Raw genomic sequence first — 27,519 nt, forward strand, 5'->3', positions numbered from 1 at the left:
TCTAGTTGCACGCAATGAGTGAAAGAGAGAGAAAGAGAGAGAGAGGGATTTAATTCACTACATTTTTACGCGATATATTTAAAGTTACATAACAATGGAACATTTCGAGCCTTTTCACAATTTCATTTGAGATATCTTCGGGGCATCTCATTGAATTTTTCGCATCTGAAAAGAAGTCACCCCTTTTGTCCAAACCCAAGATCGCGTATACGACTTCCCTCAGTTTCCTTTACTCATATCCTTTCCCGCAATCTCTCGATTCTCTTTTTTCCTAAGTGTCTCAATGCTGAGCAGACGTACGCTTTGTCTTCTCCTTTTTCGCGTCTTGTCAAAGATCGCTCTTCAGATCCTCACGTTGCTGCTTTATGCGCCAGTAAGCTTTCTCTCATCATAAAGCTAAAGAGCTGCGACTTTTCCATTCAATTCCTCTTTTATATTTATCATAAATTTCATATGTACTCTTAGAAATCAAAGATTAGAGATGAAAATGTAGTAACGATGTTACTATAAAGTTACTATAAAGTTTAATAGAATTTGAAAAAGGGATTATATATTGTTCTTTTTTTTCAAGCTTTGAATAATACACGAATTATATAATAGGTAGAAACCACTGTAGGTATGGATTTAATGAGATTACATTAATCGCGGATAACCGTCAAACGTAGATAATAATTACGTAATGAGAATCGCGCAGAGCCGATTAGTGTAATTTCGAAATCGAGCGCGGTACTAATTATTTTCACGTATACGCGTTGATAGATAATGTATATCGATTGATATTTTTATTAAGCGCTCAGTGTTCTCTCGCATCGAAGCAGAATTAATTAACGACCTCGTATTCGCGCGTAAGTAAGAACGCCCGTACATATTAAAAGTAATGTTGAGACTTTGCAAGATACACTTTAATTGAGCGAGCCGGGATTAATTAACAAGATAGACATTCAGTACGCGTAAGCGTTTAATTAGTCTGTACAGACTCTTTCTCGTTGGGTAGGTACGCTGATTAACTGTAACGGTCTTTAACTTGGGCTGGAATTTGCAGTAATTAATTAACTCTGACCATCGGCTCTTACTCGAAACGAGATGGATCTATAGAAAGAGAATTTTCATCCTGATTACATCTCTCTCTCTCTCTCTCTCTCTCTCTCTCTCTCTCTCTCTCTCTCTCTCTCTCTCTCTCTCTCTCTCTCTCTCTCTCCTCTCCCTCTTCTTCCCCCTCCCCCCCCCTCTCTCTCTCTTTCTCCTGCGTGCGTACGTCATAATGAAATGAAATACATAAAGCTAAAAACCTATTGCGTATAAGTATGTAATGTTTTAAATTAAAGTAACACCTTAATGATGAACATAACATTCCCGTGCTAATGTTTATTTACAAACTCGAACAGAATTGAAATGTAACTAGATAAAGCTACTTGTAAGAAAAAAATGTATAAAATCTACGTAAAAGAGAAGAGGATTCTCCTTTCGAGATCTCCGGTATAATCATAATTAATATCACAGGGTTAACTCGAAGCTGTATTCTATCAGCACAAAATGCAACGTATGGTCAATTCCGGTTATACGAGCTTTTTCAATCAAATATTAATTACCGTTTCCTCGAGAAGGAAAATCGTGCGAGTAATTTCTCTAGGTCGCGCGTATACGTCTGCGACACGACGTACCTCCGCTTATAATGAAATGAAACTTTCATGTGCGGGAGAGCGTCTAAGATAGACGCTCTCTCGCGTTACCGGAGAAATCCGCAGCGGGACGATCGTTTTGATAGAGCTATTTCAACTTTCTCGACGACGACTTTCTGAAAACTGTTAGCAAAGTGATGGCCGATCGCTGGCGCGAGAGAGATGGTATGAAACGTGTTCTCGTAACTGGAAAGTGCAGCGACTCGATGCTCTATAATCAGTAAGTTGACATCCATGATCTATATATGCTGCACTCCATCGCAGTTAAAACTTCTGAAGTAACGTAGAGAGAAACCACAAATTGGCTGCGCAAATTTATAAACTGTTTCGTAATTCTTTTTCTCTTCGCACTCGAGAGATCCCTTTACTTTTTTTTTTTTTAAACAACTTTTGGTGCACAAAATGTCTTTCTGCAAACAAGACAGCGTAGGATTCGTACAGCGTAGGCTGCTCGAATTCTTTGGCTAATCGAGTCAACGATGAAAAATTATGATCGACCGCTGACCAACAGATGCGTGCTTGTGCGCTTGATAAATGCCAAGGTCGTGCTGAAGCTATTCCTCGGTCTCGGATGATTCACAAGTCGGCCGTTACCGTTCCTCCCCCGTAATTGCATGGTTTATCACAAAGACTTTCTCTACCGGCGTTTTCATCAAAGGCGAGTAGCCAGCCACCTGAAAACCTCAATACAAACGCCTCTGTAAATCCCACCAACCTGCCATCTCTCCCTTTTGTCTCTTCATCTCTGTTCATCTTTTCGGCGACTCGTGAAAACTCGTATCGAGGGGGCGATCGGGGAAACGAGTGGTGAACAAAAGGGTGGGCCCCTGCTCGCTCGAACGACTCTTTTTCAAGGCTGGTGCCCCCCGATAATCGTCGGCCGGGCTGCGAAAATATCAAATGCAAATGGTTCCTCGTACCATCATAGCTCCGAGGCTTCGAAATGTTTCTCTTGTTCTTTTTCTCTCTTTCAAATTGACGATAAAACTATAAATCGAATTTCTTCTAGACGAAAAGACCGAAAGAGATATCATAAATATTGATTTGACGCCGCTATGGTAAATGATGCATTTTTTAAACGTATTATGCGTATAGAACCTACTGTATTTGCAGTACGTATAGAACGTGACATCGGCAATGTCTCACCTACGCGAAAATTACTAAGTCGCTCATATAGCGAGTATAGCGAATGACGTATCGTCGGTATTTGGGGCATAAAAATGGCAACCAGCAGCTATATAAACTTGCAGGGACTCACAAGTGGTGTACGTTTACTTCTGCTCTCTGCCGGCTCACCCTAAGTTTACTTAAAGTTACGACCTCGAAGTCAAACATATGCGAATACGAAATAACAATAATTCATCCTTAGAGATCTTTATTTAAATATGGTTGGATGATATCTCACTGTTAGGCGAAATTTATAGTCCGATCCGGATAACAATGTCATAAAAGATGTCGTCTCTTATACTAATTAGAATTTATCGCAAATGCAGTTAGTCTTACGTAAAAAAACGTAAGAAAAATTTCGGTTTTATATAAGATATAGGTAATAATCAAATTTAGGAGCTTTTAAACTCTAAATCAATTGCCGCGTTAGGATTTTCTTGTTTCCTTTTTTATTGGATATTAAATCGACATGCGCGATTGAAAATTCTCTTATGAGTTAATACATAACATACAGAGACAAAGCTTTCATAGAATACATGCAAATGAATCTCATGGCCGTTGGGCTCGTGCATAAAACGCGTTGCTCACATTGTCAATGTTGATACGTCATTGCATGATGACATTGTAATTCTGTTCGACATGTGTTAGTAACTATTAGTCTATCAAACAAAGAATATGTAACTACAGAAATTCGCACTAACACTTTCCAGCTCGTGCATCGATTTTACAAAAAGACATATTTACATAAAATGGATTATTATTTTTAATAATTGTAATTTTATGTTCGATATGAATATTAAATATTAATTAATATTAATCCTCAAAAAAATCACGAGTCGATAAAAATGATACTAATAGATCTGCAAGAATGAATAAAGAAGTGGAATGAGAAAATTAAATGCAGATAGAAAATTCTCACTGAATTTAATTTGGCAAAATAATACCGGTGGTCTTCATTGCATTCCATGGTTTCATCGGGCTGGAAAGCTTTAGTCAGCTTTAATTAAATATCTCGTTGCAGTATTACTTACTGTGAAACCGATACCCACGGTGGCCGCGAAGTTTCCCGGTTGGAATCTTCCAGTATCGAATTGGACCAATAATGAAGTCTTGCCGACTCCACTATCACCGAGGAGGATTGTCTGTAAGTACACACACGTGAATGAACTCTGGATTGTTACAATTTTAACGAAAGTATTCTTTCGCACGCACGCTTCTCATTTTTCGCAAATATTTTCTCAAAAGAATTTATTTCCCAATTAAAATGGCCTTTCACACACACACACACACACACACCACAGCTTCCTATTTTTCGCGATTATTGTGAATATCTCCATTTCAAGTTTTGGCATATGCAGGAACAAACAGAACTACGAAAAAATTAAAAGCGCTCGCGAATGAAATTACAAAGAGCTATCAGAGCTTTTCTAGCTCTAGTCTAGTCAAGCCGACGTGTCTTTTCGTTTGCAATCATAGTCCCATTTGTTGAAATTGTTTTGTCCAGTGGATAGAAGTCCAACTAACAGAGAAAGAGAAGCAACGTGGTGACGGTGTATCGAATACATCAATCGTAATAACATACACGATAGTTTGCGCAATCAGTAGCAATGTTGAAGTCGACTACAACGATAAGCGATCGAGCATAGTAACGCATCCAATGTCCATCTTCTACCCAATATCAATTCGCTTTAGCTTGAAATCGAGAGACGCTTGTTTTAAACGGATCGATATAATGGACTATCAACATTATTCTCGATAGCAAAACAAGCAGCGATCTGTTTGAACAAGAACGCGACTTGATATCGGGCTCGATGTGAACATTAAATTAGAAGTGTTCAGCAGAATTTTCGCGCTTCGATAAGCATCGAATTTTTTATGATGAAATTTAATAAATTTCATCTACTTTATCTCACTTTGTACGATGTGAAATCCTTATCATTTTTTTATTTTATTTATTACTCGCGATTTCCATCGCTATCTCGGCTAAAATGTTGAAAAACGTATGCGTATGTGCGTTGCAAAGCGATAAATATAACAAGTTTGTGACAGATAATATATATAAGGGAGAAAGAAACTTGTAGAAATGATCTCTCACTTGTTCCGCACAGAGCCACTATCGTTATTGAACAATAGTAGTTCTGGCAGAAGATTGATGCGTGCGCTTCGAGGTTCCACGCCGCGCGCGCCGGAATATCAACGCCATCGCTAACAGCAGGACAAAGAATAAGGTTGCAATAAGGTAGGTACAGCCGTGGTATACCGACAGTCTGGCATATGCGCTTATATTGTCTTGATGATGGAGGCGCAACATCGTCGACTTTGCCTCATAAAACGTCAGCGAGTGAACAATAAGTGGTTGAATAACACAAATGTTCTTAACATCTTTGCGCCTCATTCACCATTTTATTACCGGCGAAAGAGCGAGCGAAACAGATAGCGAAACGGAGAAAAACTGCTCGCATATTGAAATATAAATGCACTTTTTTCATGGACATGCCGGGAAATATAATTTTGAAGCTAATATTCGCATGATTCTCTCGGATTTATATACAACTTGCAGTGCCCCAAGTTCAGAGAACCATTATTATTGCGTTGCATAAATTCTCTCGGAACAACTAAATGGAAATATATAGACATATGATAATATAAAATACGTTAAAATATTCTAATGTTATAAAATTGCAGAAGATTCGCGTGTGTAAAAGAGAAAAGAGATTAAATTAATTACTCATAAAATCGCGATTATTTTACAAAAACGAAAAATAAAATGACATAATCTTGATGTTCAATTTCCCGTTGCCGTAGAAAAAACTTTTTTCATCTCTCGTCTTATCGGAAATCAAAAACTTTTTTCGAAGGACGCGGTTGGTGGAAAGGTGCGAAGCGCGTGGCCACGTACGAATGAAAAATAACGAACGAAAAGTCAGCAAAATGCGTGAAACAGAATACATCAATAGACGCTGAGAAGATAAATCCAGGCATCTAAAAGTGACACGGAGGATTTGGGATCCTAAATCCTCCGTGTCACTTTTAGATGCCTGGATTTATAATCCTCAGGCGCCTCGAGGCGGCGTGGCATCCCCTTCGCGACAGAAATTCCATTGAAAGATTCGCGGGACCCCCCCAGGGGGTGGTCGTGACGAGTATCGACGAATGTGTCGGCTTCAGGGGCGGGGAAACTTAATTCACTGCCCTTCCTGCCCCGTCTCTCTTTCTCTCTCTCTCTCACACACACACACACACATACGCTCGTTCTCATTGTATGATCTATGTTCTCCCCATTCTCTTCTCGGCGGAATCCCGTTGTTTCTTTATGGACGATTGTGCCATTACCGCGCGCGTTTCCAATTAATTGTTGATAACTATGGGGGGGTGAACGAACATTGAAAGCTCGCTGCGTGCCGAAGAGGATTTCATTGTGCGATCATTATATTGCGTGAAAACGCTTTCCAAAAGCTGTTATACACCGCGAGTTAAATAGTCGGATGATTATTTCTGTCTCATCAAACAAATTTTTGAAATAAAATGTAAACCTGTAACATTGCGCAAAGGCTGACGAATAGGATATCAGACTCTTACAATATTATTACAAATTCGATAATTTTGAAACATTTTATTACTAATTGAAGCTATGTAAATTTTAACTCTTCTAGGTACAAGGATATGAGATCAAATCGACTTCATCTATCTTTATCGGTGACGGAGAATTTATCGACGGTCATAAAGTCGGTCACTTCTTGCAACGATACGTTTCTCACAGCTACTACGGAACACCGTCGATTAACGATTTCATGCAATCAATTGAGATCATTGTTTCTTCGCATCTCATCAATCATCAGCGATTTATGACTATGCTTTTCGGAATACGCAAATACATAATTATATCTTTCTCGTGCCCATTATAATAAAAATTTCTCTACATCGCATCATTAGAATGCAAAGTCGAAATTAATTCAATCAAAGATTTTCCATCTCACTTGTAATATAATCATTTATATCGCAATAAAAATTGGATTAACCCTTAACTCGCGATTTCATACGAAACACGGATTATACATGGTATATAATTAAAGTAAGTTATAATTGGCATAATCGTCAGCTAATCCGCTTGAAACCTGTAGGGCTTTCCGGCGAGAGCACGCGGCTGTCTATTATTAATAATATCTGCAAACCCTTCTTAATCGAGTATATCTCGAAACAACTCATAACCGCGACGGAAGTGTAAAGCTGGATACGTGATCGGTTACGGAGCCGTCATAAAAGTGCGATCGTAAAACCGACGTACCGTGAAGACAAGCCGTAAAGATTTACGAACGAGATGTTGCGGGATTCGCAGACCGTCGCGATCGCCGATAGTACTCGGATCCTGTCGAACGAGTCCTTCCTGCGCGGTGTTCGAGAGAAGGACGTCCCTTAACCGGACATTTTGTCATAAACGCACTCGCGCACTCTTCGTGGTATCGCGTTATTCATTCGATAAAAAAAAAAAAAAAACACTGTCTCGAAAACATCGCTATTGAAAAAAATTTAATTACATACATAATCGTAACTCCCAAGATTTTTTATAAAGTCGCTATATGAAAAGGTATAAAAGATAATGATAAGTGTATAATTTCATAGAACTTTAAAACAAAGAATCATTATTCTTTTGAAAACGCAATGTCGGTTTTTTTGCAAAAATTTTCGAAAAGGAGTTTCCTAACAAGCCTATGTCGTAATACATCATGGTATCACACATATAGGTCGCATTACGATTTATATGATACGTTCGCACGCGAGCGTGACGCGTGCGTATACGCGTATATGCGTATGTGCGTGTACACAACATATATCGCGGTACGGCATGCGTTTCGAGAACGCATGACATATCGCGTTACACGTGCATTTAACGGCAACGCACTCGAAGCTCGTGTCTGTAAAAAAATGAGAAAGAAAAAACAAACGTGCGTGCCACGACGTGCGAAAGAGGCGTCATATACACGCAGCCGGTGCTCGATAAGCACTACTCTTTTGAAGAACGTGAACGCTAAATGAGCAAATAAATTTGCAAAAAGAGGAAAAAAAGGTGATCGTCCCACATATTTTTATATTTCAACGTTTCATATTTTACGGGAAAATTCACGTGCCGTTTGCGCAAGCCGTGTGGGACAAAAAATGTTCTTTACCGATAAATAGAGGGATTTATCGAAAGAAAAAAGTTTATCGGCAAGATTGCACAGGCACTGTTTGCTCGACGACCGGAAACCCCGCCGTGAAATGCTTACGATGGAAATTTAGAGAACGCAAGATGCGCGCGATGAAACAAAGGGAGGTAACACGGAATGCGGGAATTCCAGTTGGAGGATGATTTTATGTTTTGTATTCTGATTGCACAAAACCTACCATGAAAGAAAATAAAATAGTAAACAGTCAAATAGATTCAGAAGACTATTCGATATTATACACGAAAAATAAAATATTTACGAAGAAATTCAAGCAAGAAGCAAAGAGAAAATACGTATAAAAAATGTTTAAAAAATTGTAAGAAAAATACTAGTATTTATTTAAAATGATTATTGTATTAATATTAATTAAGTAAATAACGAAAATACCATTAGAAATAACTTTTGTTCAGCAAAATGTTTTTTTTTTTCAAACTAAATAATGGCACGTATAGTTTTTGTTGCCGTCTTTTTTTCATATTCGATTCTGAAATCTTTAAAAAATTCGAATTGTCCACATTTTCATATCCGCAGATTGTATAGACACAGCGTCGACAATGAAGCTTTTCGTGTGCCACGATGGCCGCGATGAATGGTGCGACAAGGTCGTATACATTCGTATGTTAATCATTGAGCAAAAGAAGAGAAATGTGCGGAAACAGAAGAAATAACGATTCGTGCAGCGATACAATGGATAAGCACGAATATGAACCGCTCGAGGTATATGATACGCATTTTTCTTATAATTTTTCGAAAGTCGCATGATGATGATTTTCATGATTTTCAAATTAAAAATAAATGGATCAATCGATTGCGACAAATCTTAGTAGAAGCTTCAGATATTAACTTATTATTATTAATAAAATCATGTCTGATCATTTTCCTATCCTCTAGGTGCAAAACGACCCACGTTGGCGTTGGTTGTATTCAGTTTTCTAGACATTTATTATATATGTGATTGACATTTTTTTCACAGATGATTTTTCCAAAAACATTTTTCTTTTTCAAAAATCATAAAATTTGCACAATTTGCAAAATTCTAGGAGTTCTAGGAGTTCTAAATGTCCAAATAAATTAACGTCAGAAGAAGAAAGAAGCAAGCATGTTGATACGTACATGAAAATTTGATCGATCACGTGGCGTTCGTTGTCAAAGTGGTTCCGCGCGCGGTTATCCGATACAAGCTCGCGCTGGTGCTCGGTTACGCTATTAAAACCTCAATGGTATTTTGTGATTACGAATACGAGCTACATGATCAGTTTCAGAGTACGCCGCAATGAATCGAACCATTTGCGAGTGCACGTGCGTGTGCGCTCGATGACGCTCGGCGACGATGCGACGAAAGGCAACGGGGTACGCATCGCTGCACGTACGCACGTATACACGCAACGTAAGCCGTTTTAAGTTTTACAGTACTTACAGTATTTATCATTTGTTTTTCGTAAATGGCACAAGTCAAAGAATATTAATTTGTCGCGACACCTTCGAGAAAGCATTAAAAAATTCGCTAAATTTGAAAGAAATGAAACTTGCCGTCATGCCGATTCTCATCAAAATACCGTCCCTTTAGATTGTATGTGTTAGCGTATTATCGCGATTTTTTTGGATTTGATGAAAAAGATTTCTAAATCTTTTTTCTAAGATTGGGTCTAGCACTTTCTACGATTTTTTTCTATTTCTTGAAACCATCAGCAAATCTCCTTCTTCTCGGTCTTATTTTTTATCCTAGAGAACAAAATCGTACGATAGAGTTATTTTATATTAATCATATAATAAGGGTAAGATAGTGAAATCATTCTTAATGTGCGTGATGAGAAAATATGCATCTTCAAAAATAAAAATTTCCAGAAAATCTAATATTCTTTAAAAATTCTTTTATGTACTATAAGTAAGACTTTAATAAAAAAAATCTAAAAAAGATGGATCATTATTTTTACGTCATTACAGAATTAAAAAACTTGTCAATTTCGTGAATTTAAAATCGTATTTTTACTCTTCTTTCCCCTACTGTTTGCAATGTAAATCTTTCCAAGTAAGTCGCCGTAATAAAGTAAGAAGACAATTTCCCGTTTTATTTCACTTCTTCAAATATTACACTTATAGCACCTCACGCGTAACAGTACCAGATGCTGGCGGCGCAAGTTTCTTTCCTCTTCCTCTTTCGTCGTCATGAAATCTCACGAGTAGACAACGCGGAGTGCGATAAAAATAGCTCGAGCTGCACCGTCGCGGTCGTCGAGCGGCGACCGCTTGTTTAATGGAGACTCGTTGCTCCACGATGCAACAGCTGCGGGTGGTTAGATTATTACTAAACGGGATTGAATCAACCAAGCACAAAATGAACTCAACTCCGATCGAGAGTATCGTCGCGCACGTCTTTTGCAAGTGAGACAAACTCAATGCCATTAAGAAATGCTATAAGAGAGAGAGAGAGAGAGAGAGAGAGAGAGAGAGAGAGAGATTATTTACAAAGTTTAGAATTACATTAAACATTCGCGCGCTATTAAAAAGTCAATTTATTCTCTCTTTGAACTAGACGAGGTTGCGAATGAAAGAGATATTTATTTTTCACGAGTCGGTAAGATGGAGAAAAAAATGGAAATTTATCATTTCTTTATTCGTTGAAGCTACAGGAAATATCTATTGTAAAAATATATTGTTACTGTACTGTTTTAAAGAGTTTACTCAACTTAAGGAATCTTATCTAAATTATCAAGTGTAAAAAGAAATTTTGAAAACTTTACAGGACATTTATTTAGAACATTTTCTTGATATCTGTGATTAAAATTTTTATCTTTTATATAATTTTTAGAGAAATGTTAAAACTACTTATCAACAATACTCAATTAAAATTGTCAGTCATTCTTCTGTCATTTGAGCTTTTCTAAAATTTATTGGACAACATACAAGAGTTAGAGTTAAAAACTAAAGTACAAAAAATATAAACAGATCTTAAACGAAACGTTATTAAGCATTTCTCATTCGATTCGATCTCCTATTCTTATAAGAACAAACGTGACTGTAATTGGTAGATTCGCGCGTTTATCGCTTACGTTTCTCGTGTCTTGTGATTTTTAGCCGAGAAGTCATCTATTATTCTTCAACAAGAAACATACGCTTCGTTGATATCATCGATCAATATCTAGGAAAATTTTCCGATGAACATTCTAACGATCTCGGCATGAATCAAATGATATCCGCAGGAAGTTTAACATCTTATCGCTGAGGTTATCGTCTCTGAATTACCATAATCGCGGTTGCATATCTATGAGCGTGAGTCCTCTTATCGAGAAATCCGTCGCATCGTTTCCGGAGACGGCACACGATCATCATGACTGACACGAGATGAACGCGGGATGAACGCGGAAACGAACGCGGTTCGGTACGTGGAAAGATCCCGCATCTTTATCGTCGCAAAACCGCGAAGGATGTCGCAATTTCCCATAATGGATGCGGCCGCTTGCCAACATAGCAGTTTTATCTCCCTTTTTTATCATCGTTATGTCGTGTGTTTCAACGATGTGTATTAACAGCATTATTTAAAAAAAAATATTGTAAATACCATAAAATTTTTTGCGAACTAAAATTTTTTTACGTCAGTTTTGCTGCAAAAATTGATTAAATACATCGTTGCAATAAATGAAGACAAAATTAATTTCGTATTCTGGATAAATTTAAATAAAATTTGAAACTTTTACGATTCTATTTTCGGAAAAAAAAAAATTATTATGCAATACGGCTTGAAAAGCTGACGGTTTTGTAATTCACTCGCGCCATCGATACGTGCGCGGATCGAGGATAAAGCTGGAAAGAGTAAAGCACGGGCGAGATAGCTCACCCCGCGGAATGTCTCGACGTCTACGTGTACATGCCGTTGGTCTCGCCGTTTCGTCCTCCCGCCGTCTTTCTGCATTACCACACGGCCGCTAACTCAATTGGTATGCGACTGCACGAGCCCGCCAGATGCACGACCGCCGTTGAGGTCAGTGTGCGGTGCGTTGTCTAGCCGAGTTTCAATCGATCGAGTGTGCGTGCTATGACCGCGAAAGAAGAGAAAAAAATTCCTACACCCCTCTCCGCGACCCAGCGTCCGCGAGGGTTTCTGAAAATCAATCACCGACTCACCGACTCTTCTGAAGACCAGCAGTCTCATTGTTCGCATTTTCGAATAGTACAAAAAAAAATATGGAATATATGCGAGATTATCACTGAATGTCTATCAAATTTATTACAACTTGCGATAAGATCGAAGACCGAGCATAATCGAGGCCATTGAACGCAAAACAACAAGAATGAAATGAACGTAGGTGGGAAAAAGGGGGAAAGACTACACGGACTTCTCTCTCCTTAATTCGATATTTATCTTCCCCTTTCCGGAGAGAAAATCTGTAAAAATCAAGCTGGTTGCTGCGCTGGGGTCTTCAATTATCCTTTATAGGCGGTACGAAGTGAGTACTGACGAGGTGCTCAGACGGCCGAAGAAAGTGCAAGGCAAGAACCGGCTCGAGAGATGGTAGACCCCCTACCGGTTTTACTTGGTCCCCCTGTGTAGTAGCTTATTCAGCCCCCTCTCTGGCCCCTTCCCTTCGTTCTTCCGTCCCACGTTGAGTAGTGACGAGAGAGAACCCTCTTCTTAATTGCAGCGGGGCGACCAAAAAAAATGTTCGATGGCTTCTGAGTTCTACTTTATTGCGCGCTGAGTCGCGCATACGGCTCGGACGTAAAATTAAATGTCACGCGCGGAAAAGTGCAATGGGGGCCCCGATTGCGTCCTATATTTAGCGCCTATCGCGCCAAGTGTTATCGCTCCCGACTGATCTGGGTTGAAGGTACCGATCAGGAATTCAGCTCCGATCCGAATTTTAGTTTGTAACGACAACGTGTATTCGTATTAAATATTCGTCACGCGAACAATAATAAATCATATCGCAATGTAATTATCCATTATCGATAAAAATTATCACGGTTCTAAATTATCCGATCTGAAAGTACTATCGTTAAAATATATTAATTATAGACATCTTGGACTATTTTTTATATCAGAATATCAGAATAATCAAGATTTTGCTATTATAATGATTAAAAATATACTTTGTCCTTACTTTGGTCTTCTCTCTCTTTGTTATCTCATACATCGATAATATATTTTCTTGTTACCGTGTAGTTATTACGCTTGCATATATATGATTTTATTTCCCGCTAAAGTAATAACGTTCATATTTTTCGTATATAAAAATTAAACGAAAAAGTTAGATTTTTTGACACATTCAAAAGTGATTTTCAAAGAAGAGTAAGAATGATTATGTGAGGAATGTATTATATATACGGTTAAGAAAAATGATTTTGTCCGACTAGACTATCACACCTGACAAGTTGAAATTTAAAATGCTACGGGTATTATCTAACACGCGTAGATTTATCCACGAGTCGTATTTCGCCGGATGCGAATGAAGACGGCGAAGAAGCAGATAAGAAGGCGGTGAAGACAGAGGAATCTTACGACGAGCTGGAAGTTCGTGACGCACTCACGAATAAGGAAAGAAGAAGGACATGACGAAGAAAAGAAAAAGACGGAAGAGAATGGATGGCGCGAGAGGGAGGAAGCGAGACGCGAGGAGCGGAGAAGAGAACGAAGAGAAATGAAAGACTCGAGAGAATCGTCTCGGGGGCCGTACCACGGCTACCATCGGACCTCTGGCATTCACGATCATTATTCCACGGGTTTGCTGAGGGAGAGGAGGCCGGCTTGTCCTTGGCACAAAAGGCAAGGTTAATCCCATTGCATTTCGGAAGCGTGATGATCTACCGACCGACGACGAGTCGATTTTGCGACTCGTGCATACTTTGCTGCCGAATTACATGCGAATTCGGCATCAACTTGAAATTAACAATTTGTTTTTTTACCACGAAAATGGTGAATCTTCATAAAAAAACGGGGTCATTTTTTTTAATATGTTTATGGGCAAGAGTGATTTTCTTTTGGATAAATGAGATTACACTATATCTCTTTAAAGGTCGGGCTAATGATAAGCGACGTACCTTGTGCGCGAAATTATCTTCTTTTTCTTGGTCCCTCTTCAAGGCGCTTCTCACGTTGTCGAAATCGCTCGTTGTCTTGAAAGTCGTGCTGTAGTTATTACCGAGCACTTCGGCAGGTGGCTTATAATCGCGGTATCCGGTAGGTGAGGGTGTCTTCTCGAGGGGTCGTTGCCTGGTTGCGGGCGTAAGGCCTCCGGAAACGACATTTGTGACAGTAGAAGAGCGATCATCTTCCATTTCAAATACGTCGTCGCTCATGCTGTCCTCGACCGTTATAAACTGCGAATCATATAATTAACGAAAAATCGCTTTTAAATATTTCTGTACATGTCTAATGTCACCGACTAACCTAAGCATACTTTTAATATTTCTTAAGATATTATTTATAATTATTTATAATTATTTATATTTATGAAAAATAAAGTTAACAGAAAAAATAACATTATTGTTAAGACTAACATTAAATAACATTAGATAACTTTAAAAAGTAAAAATAGTATTTAATTTCTCAAATCTCAATCGTGATATGCAATTTTCATGAAAATCTAAAAGAACGAGAGAAAATTCAGTTCTTTATATATATATATATATTTTAGCATTTTACAAGTTCTTTGATTACTTTCGAGTGCTATATTGGTCGCGAAAAAAATCGTTCGCGAAAAAATATTTCTGCCCGTGATAACTTCTCACAAACAAGTGCTGCTTGTCGCATTATCGAAGTCTACCAGAGAAAACCAGTTCGACGGATGCTCTCCGTAAATGCCATTGCCGCGCAGCGAATGCTGAAATAACTGTCCTTCGATCGACCGACATCTCCATCTCCGAAGAACATGCCATGGCCTTGTGTAATACTTAAAGCCAATTAGTAACTAGTCCCGACGATACTGATAAAGCGAGGCGTAGATCACTACGTTGCTACGCGTTTGACATAATCATAAAATAACACGAAGCCGAGTATCTGAACCTTTATAGAGTCGCAAATACGCGATAACTATAATTCGCGTGTAGCATCGTGGACTTAATCACATGGATGATCATAAGAATTCTTAACTTTTAGAAACAGATGTATTTACCATAGTTTTTTAAATATAATAAGAACAGAGATAACGCTCGTTATGCAAACGTGTCTGTGATGTCGTAACGTCGATGTCGTTTCTTGAAATTGAAAGGCTCGTGAGAAATCAATAAATTTACATGGCAGAAGGCAACTGGTATATATGATTTATAGCACTGTTCTTCGCAAAGATGTATCAAAGAAGTTTGATATAATCTCCCGAGTAGCCAGCTCCCCACTGAATAATTTAACAGATATGGCTCCATGAAGGTTATTCCAGCTACTTACTTTGACTACTACTTACTTTGACTACTTCTTTATGTGCGCTTTAATAGCCTTTTTATCGATAATACAAATGATACGATAGTACAAATCGATAGTACAAATGATAGCGTAGCATAAGATTAGTGCTACGCCGTCATTACATTAATTCTTGTACCTCAATTATCACAAATGATATTACAAGTTTAATATCTCAAAACTATATTTTGTGTTGAAATATTACATGTGCGGAAAAATATTTTAGACGGAATATTTTATACAATATATTTTGTCAAATTATATTGTAATTATATTATGTGTGTGTGTGTGTGTGTGTGTGTGTGTGTGTACACACACACACACACACACACACACATAAGTTAGTTACTTTTTCCTTGAGTTTTTTTCTTGCTTTCGAAATATAAAGTAACATCGGTTTTGTCGATACGCTAATTTTTTATTTCAATTAATTTGCGCCACAGAGTATGTCATATAATAATACGATGAAACAAACAGACAGAGGCGCCATGATAATGAATGCGTAATGTTTCGCATTCGCTTCCCTTTCAAACTAGTTGCCCTCCATTTCATTTTACCCCATAGACTGCCTGCATTAATCCCACCCCTGAGAATGTCGCGTGGCATGTGTTTGGCATGTGCGGCGACTTTGATTACGCAAAATCAGTTCAAATGTTGACATTAAATAGGATTCTTTTGCAGTGTACAGATCGACACGTGAAATATATATTTGTAAATTATCAATAGAATTAGATAAGATCACAGTGGAACAACTCAATAAAAATATTTTTTGCTTCATTCTTCCTAAGATTCTGGGACACATTATTCGTGAAAAAATTATTTGTTTTTGAGTTTCTTGTATCAAGAAATGACATATATTTTATCGTTTATATCGTCGTTTTTATTTACGTGTAATTTATTATATATAGTACACATATATTATATATAATATACATATATAATATACGCGATCGATCAAGGGTCATAGAAATATGTATCATTTCTTCTGCCATTTTGTTGAGTTTGATATTAGAATAGACACATTTGTGTACATAGACATTGATACAACTTTTAGAAAAGTAATTCTGACACGATGAAGAAATGATTTTAAATGATCTTAAAATATAAGCAAAAAAGGAGATGCAAGGAAATTGCAATTTCAAAAGTGCATTATTCATCGAGCCAGATGTTTAATTGAACACGATCGATGGTGACCCGTATACGACTCTTTACTGGGATACTTGTTGTACCGGTTCTCTACACATTACTTAACTAAGGGTTGCTCATATACTGATGCTAAAATCGGCAGCGATAATTAGGTTGCGAAAGCACCGTCGCGACACCGCGACACCTCGCGTGATCGATCGTTTCTTCTAATAATAAACCTAGAGTTACCAACAAAATAGATCAATAGTTTATAAATTTCATAAAGTATTTTAATACAACACGAAAATCTTCTTCAGAAAAAAGAAGAAGAAGTAGAAAACCTTAAAAAAATTTCTATAATTCGTATATAATATACAAATATACAATAAATGTATTTGATGATGTATTTCTAAAGCAATTGACTTGTAAAAATTTCCTTGTATTCTTCAAAATGTTTAATCAATTATGCATCACTGTATATAAAATAAGGATTTACTTACATTAAGAGATGCCGAAGTAGGAACCGTAACCATGGATGAACCATCACCATCAGCAATTCCACCTCTCATTGTGTTCTTCTAAATATAGATGTCGTCTCTCATTGGATAACTGCGAATAACAAAATGCTATACATTAGTACGGTCCATTTAATTTAATTATAATTAGTGCGAATAAAAATATAAACGTCCTATTATTAAAAATTTTAATGTAACAATTTTATAGAACATGTAACTTAAAAAAATCTTTCGAAGAAGTAAAGTATATATATATACACGAGTATATTTAACCGTGTAATTATTATTATTGTTATTATTATCATATATTTCAATCATTTTACTGCGATTTTACGCTAAAGAGAGGTCAATCGAGAGAGATCTTATTTCTCAATCCTTTAATACTCTCTTTTACTACGAGTTTATACAATACAAGGACGCTATCATACTTCCAGGCGATCGATTTTATTTCAAGCATAAATTTGTTCGAAGGATGCGAGTTGGTTCATACTTTTGAAAGTTCAACATATGCGCAGTGTCAAAGTCATCGCGTCGATTTTAGTCCCGATCGAGGAAAATCAAACCGCGAAACTCTCGTCTTCCACCTCAACTGCGAATTTGATGCGTGATTCTATCTATCTCAACCTTCCTTGATTCACAATCATACACGCGTATTTTCTCGCACGTCAGAATAAGCGCTCGTGAGATCATTTCTCTATCTTTCTTTCTGTCGACACTCCATCGATGCGTGGGTCTCTCTTTCGGGAGCACTCTCCTTTCTCCCTTCTTCTCTTTTCTCTTTCTCCTTCCTCATCAGCTTAACGCATTTTGCGCTCATCCTGCCATTTCACTCTCTCCCTCCCTCAACACGTGCGCTTTCTCATCGTCCTTTTTTCCCCAACCAATCGTCTTCAACGTGCAATCACGCACATATCATCTCCATTCGCACGTATACGCATACACATAAAACATTCCACGTGACGTTCTATTCCTTTCAGGTGTACACACTCAGTCTAAACCACACTCGTGTGTCGTTCGTCACGCGCCCGACACAGGACCACTCATTCATTCCTTCTCACTCGTTTCTTTAGCCGCAGCATCCTTACGTTTCGCTTCATCGCTTGTCTCCCGCGCCCTTTCAATGGACCAATAATCTCTCTCGCTCTCATTCGCATCGCAGCTGCGGTTCTCTGTTCTTGTCACACGCACGAAACTGATTCCGTCGTTCATCTCTGTCACATGCTCTCTCTCTATCTCTCGACGTGGCCCACCCATCGCAATAAGTTCCACCCGCCCACATTACCTCTCACGCACTTCTCGCTGGCCGATCATCCGTTGCGGATCGGGAAGCAGACGATTCGCCTATCTCGACGACCGATCTTTCGGCAACCGACCGATCGTGCGACCAAAAAAAGAAGACAAAGAGTCATTTTTTTCCCCTTTGTCATAGTCTTGATTGACCCTTCACTGTTGCCATGCTTTTTAACAGTAATTACGCATGCATTAATTGTAAATTGTAAATTATATGCCACGAAACCAATAGCGATTCAGCATATAATATTTCCGCAATCATAGTTAATCTTTTTGAATAGAATATTAGAATTCCTTTTAAATCTCTCCTTTTTCATCAAATAATACAGATCCTCCTAAAATCACATAGATTTTTATCAATTTCAACATAAAAAGTAAACATCACTCGAATTGTTTTGATAAGATAATGACTAACTCACTTGACAACGCGGAGCAACTGAAATCGGAGCAAAAAGCGATTCTTCTAATAAAATGCTTCGTTGATTTTCTGAGGAAATTATCGTCCTTGAAGTTGATACAATACTCTTTTTCAATCTCTTCTTCTTTGGTCTTCATAGCCAGTCGAGCGAAACGTACTCATGGTTGGAAACAACATAATTACAATCATACTCGAGGAACAAAGGATATAATTATTTTAGTCGATCAAATTATTGTCAGTTTGTAAGACAGACTCGCGCAAGGCGGATTTCATCAAATTGTATTATTGATCAAATGTTTCCCGCTCAACGAATGATATAGCGATCAATTAAAAACAATCAATTAAATGCTTAAGATTTTTAACAATTTTATAGCAAATATATTCGACAAATGCAACATTTTCATTAATTATATTATTAATTTATTAAAAGAGTGCAGATTTAATTCTGAATTTGGACAGTTCAAAGACGCTTCAAATCCGTTAAAAAATAACAGCACGTAGTTGGTGACAAGCAATCATGCCTGTATCTCGCGCTACAAAATCACATCGAGAATTTGATTGCACTATGTCCTCGCATTGATCCTAATGAGAGCAAGTCCGATCGAATAAAGGCTATCGGGGTCCAGTCGATGGTCAGATCCTTGCGGCACGACCGCACACCATCAAAGTGGTCACTCTATATTTAACCATGGTTTCGTTTGTATTCCCCACCTACCGCGTTACTATCCGCTCGTTTGTTTTACGAGTCTATTTCGCTTTCATTATGTTTACACGCTTTACGAAATTATCGCGCGACGCAAATTACTAGACGAGTTTATCGATCGTTGTGCTGAATGATTACTCAATGGCCGTTTACCCAAATATCTTGTACATGGAAATTATTCTTTTCTCGATGCACACTCGCGCCATCTTATATTGATTTATTCATGTACACGATTCGCTACATGTGCATCGCGCAGGTATCGAGATCGGATATGAAATTAATGCTGGCATCAACTATGTGTGTAACATCTCCCGGAACAAAAGATCGCATCGAGTCTTTCTATTGTTATCGTCATTTTAAAGTCACGTCTGCGACCTCGCGCACTCGTGATCGGTGCCTTCTTATCTGCATCTCTGCGTGATACGACGATGGATCGCGCGGTTTTACTGCCGGCATAATAAATTATTTCACGTTCTTCTATCTGGAAATCTATGCAATCTAGTTACACAGATTCGAAAGGAGACTTCCATTCGATCGTATTTAAAATTTAGAAACCGCATGATCAGCACAGCTGGGAAAGTAGTCGGAATTGCCACGATACAATTGTCACGAGCGAGGGTTACGAAAGAGCAGCATTGTCATTAATGCACTAATTACCTTTAATCTTATTTCTATTTTATTTCTAAATTTTACTTTAAATTCAAACGAAATAAATATTATAGGACTGCGTGGTATAACCGAAGGAAACTCGGTCAAACGCCGTGAACTGGAGTTATGAATGCCCGACTACTTGTTACACTTTTCGCCGCACATGCGCATTGTCGAAAACGACTGCAATTACGAATGCAAAATATAACGCGTGTACTTAATGTTTAGTTGCTTTCTTTTATTTCTTTTATTTCTTTATAATCATTTGGATAGCTTCATTATTCACGTAATTAAACGTTGTAAAACGAGAGAAAAAGGATTATGATCGAAGTTTAAAAGTTCTCTAAATTACAAAATATTACGATACAAATTATAACAGATTATGTTAAATACGATATATCAAACTTAGTTTTTGTTGTAGTCTTTTCGCATATTACAAGGAAACGTTTTACGTAGACTACGGTGACTTGTGACGGTGACTTTGAAACAGTGTTTCGATATCGATTAAATGCCATTACGAAAGTCTATGTCCGTCCCTATGCGTGTTCCATCGTCAATGGACGTCAAGGTCGCGTATTAACATTACGTATTTCTATTTCCAGCATTACGTGCGTGCACGCGATAGCATTACGAGGCAAATGACGAAGATTAAATCTCGCTTGAGCCTAACGCTATCGCGCGGAGCGCATCTTCATCGGATATTTCTGTCAGGAAATTGCCCCTAAGTCTCTATCGTGGTACCATCAACCGTACACTGGTTCTTACATGCCTGACAAAATCGATCAGGGAAATATACTCTCATTTATAGTTCACTCATGCACGATTGTTCTAGCTAATCATTCGGGGACACCGGAATATTTTTCAACGACAAGAAGCAAGCGTCTTAAGATCGTTGAAAGTGAACAGTCACTTATCGTGAAAAAGTTTATTTGGGGACCATGTCACACGCTTCAGCTATGCCATTTTGCCCTAATTGATCCTACCTCCAGTCGATCGCTCCCCTAGTGGCGCGCGTTGTCGGAATCCGCTACGGCAACGCGCACGCACCTCCCAATCACGGAAATCACACGATTGACACGATTGACACCTACGGGAGTGGAGTCCTCTCACCGGATAGTCTACACTCGCTTTGCCTTCACCTCGTCGCCGCGCTGCACCCGATGATAACTTGACTCCACTCTGGCCGATAACACGGTTAGGTAGACGATGACGTAACGGAGACGGAGACACTCACCTTCCACCAGCATGCGGTAGGTCGACCCACTTTTCCCATGAACGGCAGGCGACGGCAGGCGAAACACGGGAGCTTGGCACTGCTCCCTCATAGAGAGCTCCTTATCGATCTCGCCGCGTATTACGTCGTCCCGCTATCCTCGGCCGAATGTAAATCTCACTCCCGAGGATCCGAATGCTTGAACAATGCGCGCGGTACCACGTCGGCGGGATAAGTGGTTCGCAACATCCAAAGGAACAATCTCCTTCGCTCTTCGAGGGGATAGATGTTCGATCACGATGGTGTCCCTCGTTGTCACATGATAACATACAGGCTACAGCGATGCACAATTCGACGACAGTCACGATTCTCGTGCAGCTGTCTGACGGCTGACAGTGTAAGACCGAAGTGGAGTGCGACGATCGTGCATCGACGGGGCGCAACACGCGAGGACGATGTCAGTTTTCGCGAGACGAGAGATGTATCCCTTACCCCTGGGGTGTATAAGGAGCGTAAAAGACGTCAAACACCCGCGCGCGAGCGCGCGCATCGTGTGTTTACATGTGTGTACAAGAGGAGAGAACGAGGGCGCACGCAAGCGCAGCCCGTAGCGTCATCGTCGTCGTAGTCGTTGTTGTGACTCGTTACCTCGACTCGATATCGCGCGCACGTCTCTCTTTTCTCTCTTTCCTTCTCTTTTCTCCTTTCCTCTCATACACGCGCGCAGTCGCTGTTACGTCATCACGTACATGTTGCGTCACCGAATGCGTGCGCGTGTAGTCGGACGCGTGTGTTTGACAGACATTACGATTCTATGAAAATTCGCATACGGAACGTGAGGAATGTTGATGTCTAATTGAAAATAGAAATGTTGAGTCAGACACATTAACTTTTTTCCTTCATTTTTTTCTGCTAAAATTAAAACATTTTCTAGAGAGATAAAGAAGGACAATATAAATGCGTGAAAAAGAAACAGAGCCTAATGTGTCGTATGTAATGCAAGAATAAAGAAACTGTCATGTCATGTTAATTTAATATTGTTCTTATCATAAATTATGCCTATTGAAAATAATCTCGTCGATTTCATAGTTTTCGAAAACTATCCAAGGGATTTGACTAAACTTTATTTAAGAAGTTGTTCAAATTTAAACAGGATTTGCAAACATCAAATTGCAATTATTAGATAAACTATCAATACAGCATAAGATTGTATATTGTTACAAAGAACATTGCAAATGCAAAAATTACGATCAAGAAAATATCGCGTGTAGTTAAAAATATAATGTGTAGTTAAAAATATAATATGGGGGTATATATAAATTTATAAAAAGTAATTAGACATAAGAATCCGTCCTAATGATCTAAAATACTTATTCATTTTGTATCAGTCGATATTCATTTGATAAAGTATGCTATCAGGGACATAAACGAAGAACAAAGAAAATATAATTTCGGATTCACAAAATCCAGTTTAGTCGAAGCAAAATATTTCTGAAATGTTTGTTTTTTATTTAGGAAACAAAAATCCACAAATGAGAGAAGGCGAAACATTTAATTTTACAAATTAAATGTCTCTTCGATAAACAAGCAGAGCCATCGGCAATCCCCGCGAGCTTTTTCACAAGCCAACCCTTGCGTATTCGCGGCCGATAAAATCGCGCTCGTGCCAGAAATTACCCCTCGGTCACAAAATAGAGATAGCCACAAGAGGGAGAATCAAGCACGAAGGGTGAAGCGAGGATTGAATTGATGAATAATTCGCTTGCGTGGAGCTTTCCATGCTTTGGAAGCTCACCACAGGATGGCGACGCTTCTCTGGCGTGGCGCAGGAAGTGCCTTTGACCCCCCGCGAGGACCAAGGACGAATCGGCCAATCGGCGTGGCAGGAACGAAGGCCGAACCCGTAGTTTCTAGAATTCAACGACAGCACGACCGCCATTTTTGGCCGTTCCTTCCAATCGCCATTCGACACAACGTTTCTCGTTGCCGCTGCAACGCTATTTTGTTACGCAACTCGGCAGATACATTATGCAGACGTACAGCTGTATAGCGATTGCATGATGCAAATACTGCAGGTAGACAAGCAGGATGCCATCGGTCGCCGTGACAAAGAGGTCTCGGCAAACGCGACAATCTATGATCGCAACGGGATGCGCGCAGCCACTTAACTTTTCATTTCACGACACCGCGAAGAGAAATAAAAATGGAATGGAAAATTTGTGGCTTATTGTTAGACAGAAGAAAGATTAAGATTAAGATTAAGATGTATCTCGAATCGCGAGTATCTCGTCATATGCCGTTTTACGCAAATTATCCGGAAATGCGCCTTTGTATTAACAAAATAATATACAACTAATTGTTTCCAAATTGTAATAAACAAAGGTGTTCTCTTACCAGAGAATAGACCGTTTAGCGTACTCGTATTCATATTTTAATTCTCTTTTCGTTTATGCCGAACATGTTAGTTTCGTAACAGAATGAATAATTAAAAACAAACTTAAAAGTATAATATTATAATAAAATTCATAAATAAAAAACTCATTCATCAATGCTCTTTGTTTTTGTTTTGCTCTTTATATTTGATATACTTAATAAAGTGATATACTCACAATTGTAAGTAATTGCGTGTTCCACACGTGTTAATTGACGATGTCGATCGTCGAAGAGCGTGAATAAAAAGATATCGGCCGTCTGGCTGCTATGGCAATGAATGTGTTAAAAATATGTATATCGAATTTAAGAATGATATGTTCGCATCAAGCAGTGGCGAAAAATTGTGATCTGTAAATCGTTAGCAAAAGTCAAATCTTCAATATGTACCGAAGTCTATATGATTTATTTGATAAAACGTCCAATTTAAATGTCCTACTTATCGTATTTGAAGCATCATAAATGTCGTAAAAATTATACATATCTAATGATGATATAATTTCATTTGCAATCTCTTTGTGCCTATTAAACTTTTATCGTCACTTCTCTCTTTTATTTATTTCACACATCTTCGGACTTCAGTCAGCGTTGCGATCAAAAAACGAGACATATTGACACATGAAATCTTCTAGAAGAATCGAAGATTAGTCTGTTCGTCGTCTCAATTATGCAAATCTGCTGAACAAAGTGGTTACGCTGGGAAGAAATAATTTACATATCGCGAAAATATGCATGCCACAGAGATGTAAATTGCACGACGACGACCGCACGACGACGGTGATGCGATGTTGAGATCTATGGAGAGTAGAGTTTGAAAACTGAAAGGGAAAACAGTCGGAGGAATTGAAGAGATCGTGAACAAAAGAAAAATCGAGCGGTCGAAAGTGGAAAGACGGAAGAAAGATTGCACCAAAAGCTTTCCAATTAGCATAAATCTATATCTTATGCTAGTCGGATGATAGATTTAATGATTTAGGTAAAAGTCTATAGACAGAGAAAGATTCAAAGATTTCAAAGAAAGATTTCAAGTCATGATTGGAGAAAGAGATACTTTTTAGTGCGACTGCATATTTTTTTGGCTGCTTTCTTTATCAGATTCAACGCAATTGCTTCATCTTTTTCTATTTTCTTTTTTTTACCTAAGAGAACATATTATATGTATATCTACAAACAAAGTAAAAAGATTTTGGCCGAACAATTTTAATTATCCTTTAATTAACGTATCTTTCAAAGTTTCGCACAATGCTCGTAAAAATCTGTAATATACAAATCTGCAATGCTTACAATCAAAATCCACGACGAATCAATCTAACGATTTGACTTGTTATTTATTTTTCAAATACAATATATCAAATATAATATATCTGCAACGAATATTAACGTAATTTTCTGTATCTCAAAGAAAAAAGTTTGGAAACTACATTAGTTCATTATTATATGACGTTTTCCATAATAAATATTACATTCTCATAAATTCAATTATTTGTTAGAATCCGATAATGCAAATATCTCAATAATAATCTAAAGAGATCAAATCTTTGGATTAGTCAAAATCGATTTTTTTTAAAGAGAGAAATGGATTGATTCTTGTGCGTATTGCAGTATCCGGGAACGGTGCTCTCAATAACTGCATATAACATGTAGATTATAACAATTGGAGTGTACAATGTCGGGATTAATATCAAATATCGGAATTGCTCGGTGATCACTGTAACGTGAAAATCGAAAATCGATTTTCCGCAGACGAGGTTCGATGTCGACGGTTGTTGAGTCGCAAAACGGAGAGCTACGAAGGCGCGGTCGGCGTTCACTCGGCGCTGCGCGAGTGCGCACGCGGCGGCGTTATCACTATTATTAGCTGGTCGTGCCAACGCGCGAGAGCGGCGTCGCTCGCGATAGCAAGGCCGCGGCGTGCGATCGCGTGAACACCACGACGGAACACCATGGCCGGGCATATGCGATCCTGTTGCCGTGGCGGCTGACAACATCGACGGCGTCTGCGTGGCGACAGCTGGGCGTGCCATCTTGCACGTCTGCGTCCGGCTGCCCATGGTATCAGGCGAGCATAACGCGTGCTAGGCCGCCGCGCGAACGGCGCGCGGAGAGAAATAGCCGGGAGAAAATTACACCGTGCTCGGGGGCAAGAGAGTGCGGGGCCGTCCAACTGTCTCGTCATCGAGACATCGTGAGTTACCTCCTCGTTACCAACTGTAACCGCGAGGTGCATGCGCGCCAAACGCACACACGTACACACGCACGCATTCGAGGACTGAGAGGGGGAGAGAGAGAGAGAGAGAGAGAGAGAGAGAGAGAGAAAGCGCTTTGCTGAATATTGATATTCGAAAGCAAAGATTGAAATCGATGTTACGTAACGATCGACGATTCCAGTCTTTATTCCGCTCTAGATATCGGAAGAACTACTGTACTTCGCTTCGCCTATCGTCACGCGAGCCGACGTAAAGATTTCATCATTTCGCGAGTCTGATCTCCAAGCCAAGATCGTATCTAATGCCGTGGAAATAAGATACGCTGACGTGGTGGAGATGTACGGCGGACGTAACGTCGCGCGCGCACACCGTTACAAGCTAGAGAGCACATCCAACGTGGCGGAGGTCTGTCTCGTGGCGCGGGGAGGAAGGGAGCGGAGCTGGAACGGAGCGCAAGAACTGACGACCTCCTGTTCGATGGGATCGTTAAGACCAAACCGGTGCTGCCACGCGGGAGAGAGTCACGCTCTCTCTACCGTGTACACGGTAGAAACGAGGAGAGGGCCTGTATTAGAGCAAGATCGCAGAAACGACAAGAAGTCTTCGGGAACTTCATACGATCGACTGGGTCCTACGGACTGCGGATGGCTGATTAAGGTCGCCCGTCCGCAACTCCCCTCGGTTACATCGCGAAGCGTTTCGTGATCAAAGAAAGTTCTAGCGGGAACGAGGATTACACCTTTCGGCGACCACATCGACATGCGACATCCTTTTAATTTATCTGTAAAACGCAGCTAATTGTACTTGAAAAGTTATGTGAAAATAATCGAATGAAATATAGGGGAAAACGTGTACCAAAAATTCCATTTAATCAGGGTCGGATGCATAATCTTTGGATGCATAAACAAATTTCGAACAAATACACGAAATCAATCAACGAAATCGTGACATTTGATGAATGAACTAAAAAGTTGAAATGGATAATTCGGAAAATGTGAAATATGAAAATTTAAAACTGAAATGTAAAAGTAAACAAAAATCCAGCAGAACGATTGCAGAGTTGCAATCAAGATCTTCATGCATATATTTTTGAGATTATCTAGAAGATATATATAAATCAATTGTCTAAAATGATGAATAAAATATTTAATTTTATGTATTTCTTATTTATTCCTCTTGATTTCTTAAAAGATTAGAGTTAGGACAGGTAGTGTTGAAAAATATACGCGTGAAACCAACAACAAAAATGATTAGAGATCTTTATTATTAAGAGATTAATTTTTCATTAATTTTATAACAAGTTAAGGTTGCTGCGCATAGTGTGCGCTATAAATAGACACGAACGAGTGATTGAACTTTGAAGCAAGTGGCCTTTAATACAGAACGTCGTTGTGAAAAATTAATACGAAACTGAAAATATTACACCACCTTCCCTTCACCCGAGATCTGTTTCAACTTTAACGGTTTCATTTTCGCAAACGTCATCCTGTCGCCTGTAAACGTCTGTCCAAGTTGTGCCTCGCGAAAAAT

The 27,519-nt window shown here is 38.9% G+C and overlaps 2 protein-coding genes and 2 long non-coding RNA genes across 12 annotated transcripts in view; 2 read left to right on the forward strand and 2 right to left on the reverse strand.

Annotated features, from left to right (window-relative positions):
- The window catches only part of LOC105429404 (RAS oncogene family member Rab26), a 176,215-nt gene that overhangs the window by 47,195 nt on the left and 101,501 nt on the right, over positions 1 to 27,519 (reverse strand). The window contains exons 1-4 of one of the 5 annotated variants that reach the window (XM_011642361.3): positions 21,374 to 22,255; positions 17,066 to 17,191; positions 14,087 to 14,365; positions 3,878 to 3,988 (exon numbers count right to left, since the gene is read on the reverse strand). In XM_011642361.3, coding sequence (XP_011640663.2) covers positions 3,878 to 3,988; positions 14,087 to 14,365; positions 17,066 to 17,134 — 459 coding nt within the window. In that variant the 5' untranslated portion in view covers positions 17,135 to 17,191; positions 21,374 to 22,255. Of the gene's footprint in view, positions 1 to 3,877; positions 3,989 to 14,086; positions 14,366 to 17,065; positions 17,192 to 21,122; positions 21,267 to 21,373; positions 22,376 to 27,519 lie in introns of those variants that run through there. The other 4 variants (XM_011642358.3, XM_089074081.1, XM_089074083.1 and 1 more) reach the window with 4 other exon arrangements.
- Positions 3,868 to 27,519, forward strand: part of LOC105429402 (uncharacterized) — a 92,320-nt gene continuing 68,668 nt past the window's right edge. For 3 of the 5 annotated variants that reach the window (XR_016138651.1, XM_089074084.1, XM_089074087.1), the window contains exon 1: positions 3,868 to 3,990. Coding sequence is in view for 4 of the 5 variants with exons in the window: in XM_089074084.1 (XP_088930210.1) it covers positions 3,949 to 3,990 (42 nt within the window). In the remaining variant the exon portion in view is untranslated. The remainder of the gene's footprint in view (positions 3,991 to 27,519) is intronic. The other 2 variants (XM_089074085.1, XM_089074086.1) reach the window with 1 other exon arrangement.
- LOC148937147 (uncharacterized) lies at positions 17,198 to 20,140 on the reverse strand. The gene is made up of 2 exons (XR_016138652.1): positions 18,790 to 20,140; positions 17,198 to 18,705 (listed from the first exon to the last, which is right to left on the reverse strand). It is a non-coding gene; the product is annotated as an uncharacterized LOC148937147 (long non-coding RNA).
- On the forward strand, positions 25,363 to 27,431 carry LOC148937148 (uncharacterized). Its single transcript, XR_016138653.1, has 2 exons — positions 25,363 to 25,967; positions 26,188 to 27,431. It is a non-coding gene; the product is annotated as an uncharacterized LOC148937148 (long non-coding RNA).

The sequence above is a fragment of the Pogonomyrmex barbatus genome, unplaced genomic scaffold, assembly GCF_055798465.1.
Source record: "Pogonomyrmex barbatus isolate J1 unplaced genomic scaffold, ASM5579846v1 scaffold16, whole genome shotgun sequence".
In the NCBI taxonomy this organism is placed as follows: domain Eukaryota; kingdom Metazoa; phylum Arthropoda; class Insecta; order Hymenoptera; family Formicidae; genus Pogonomyrmex; species Pogonomyrmex barbatus.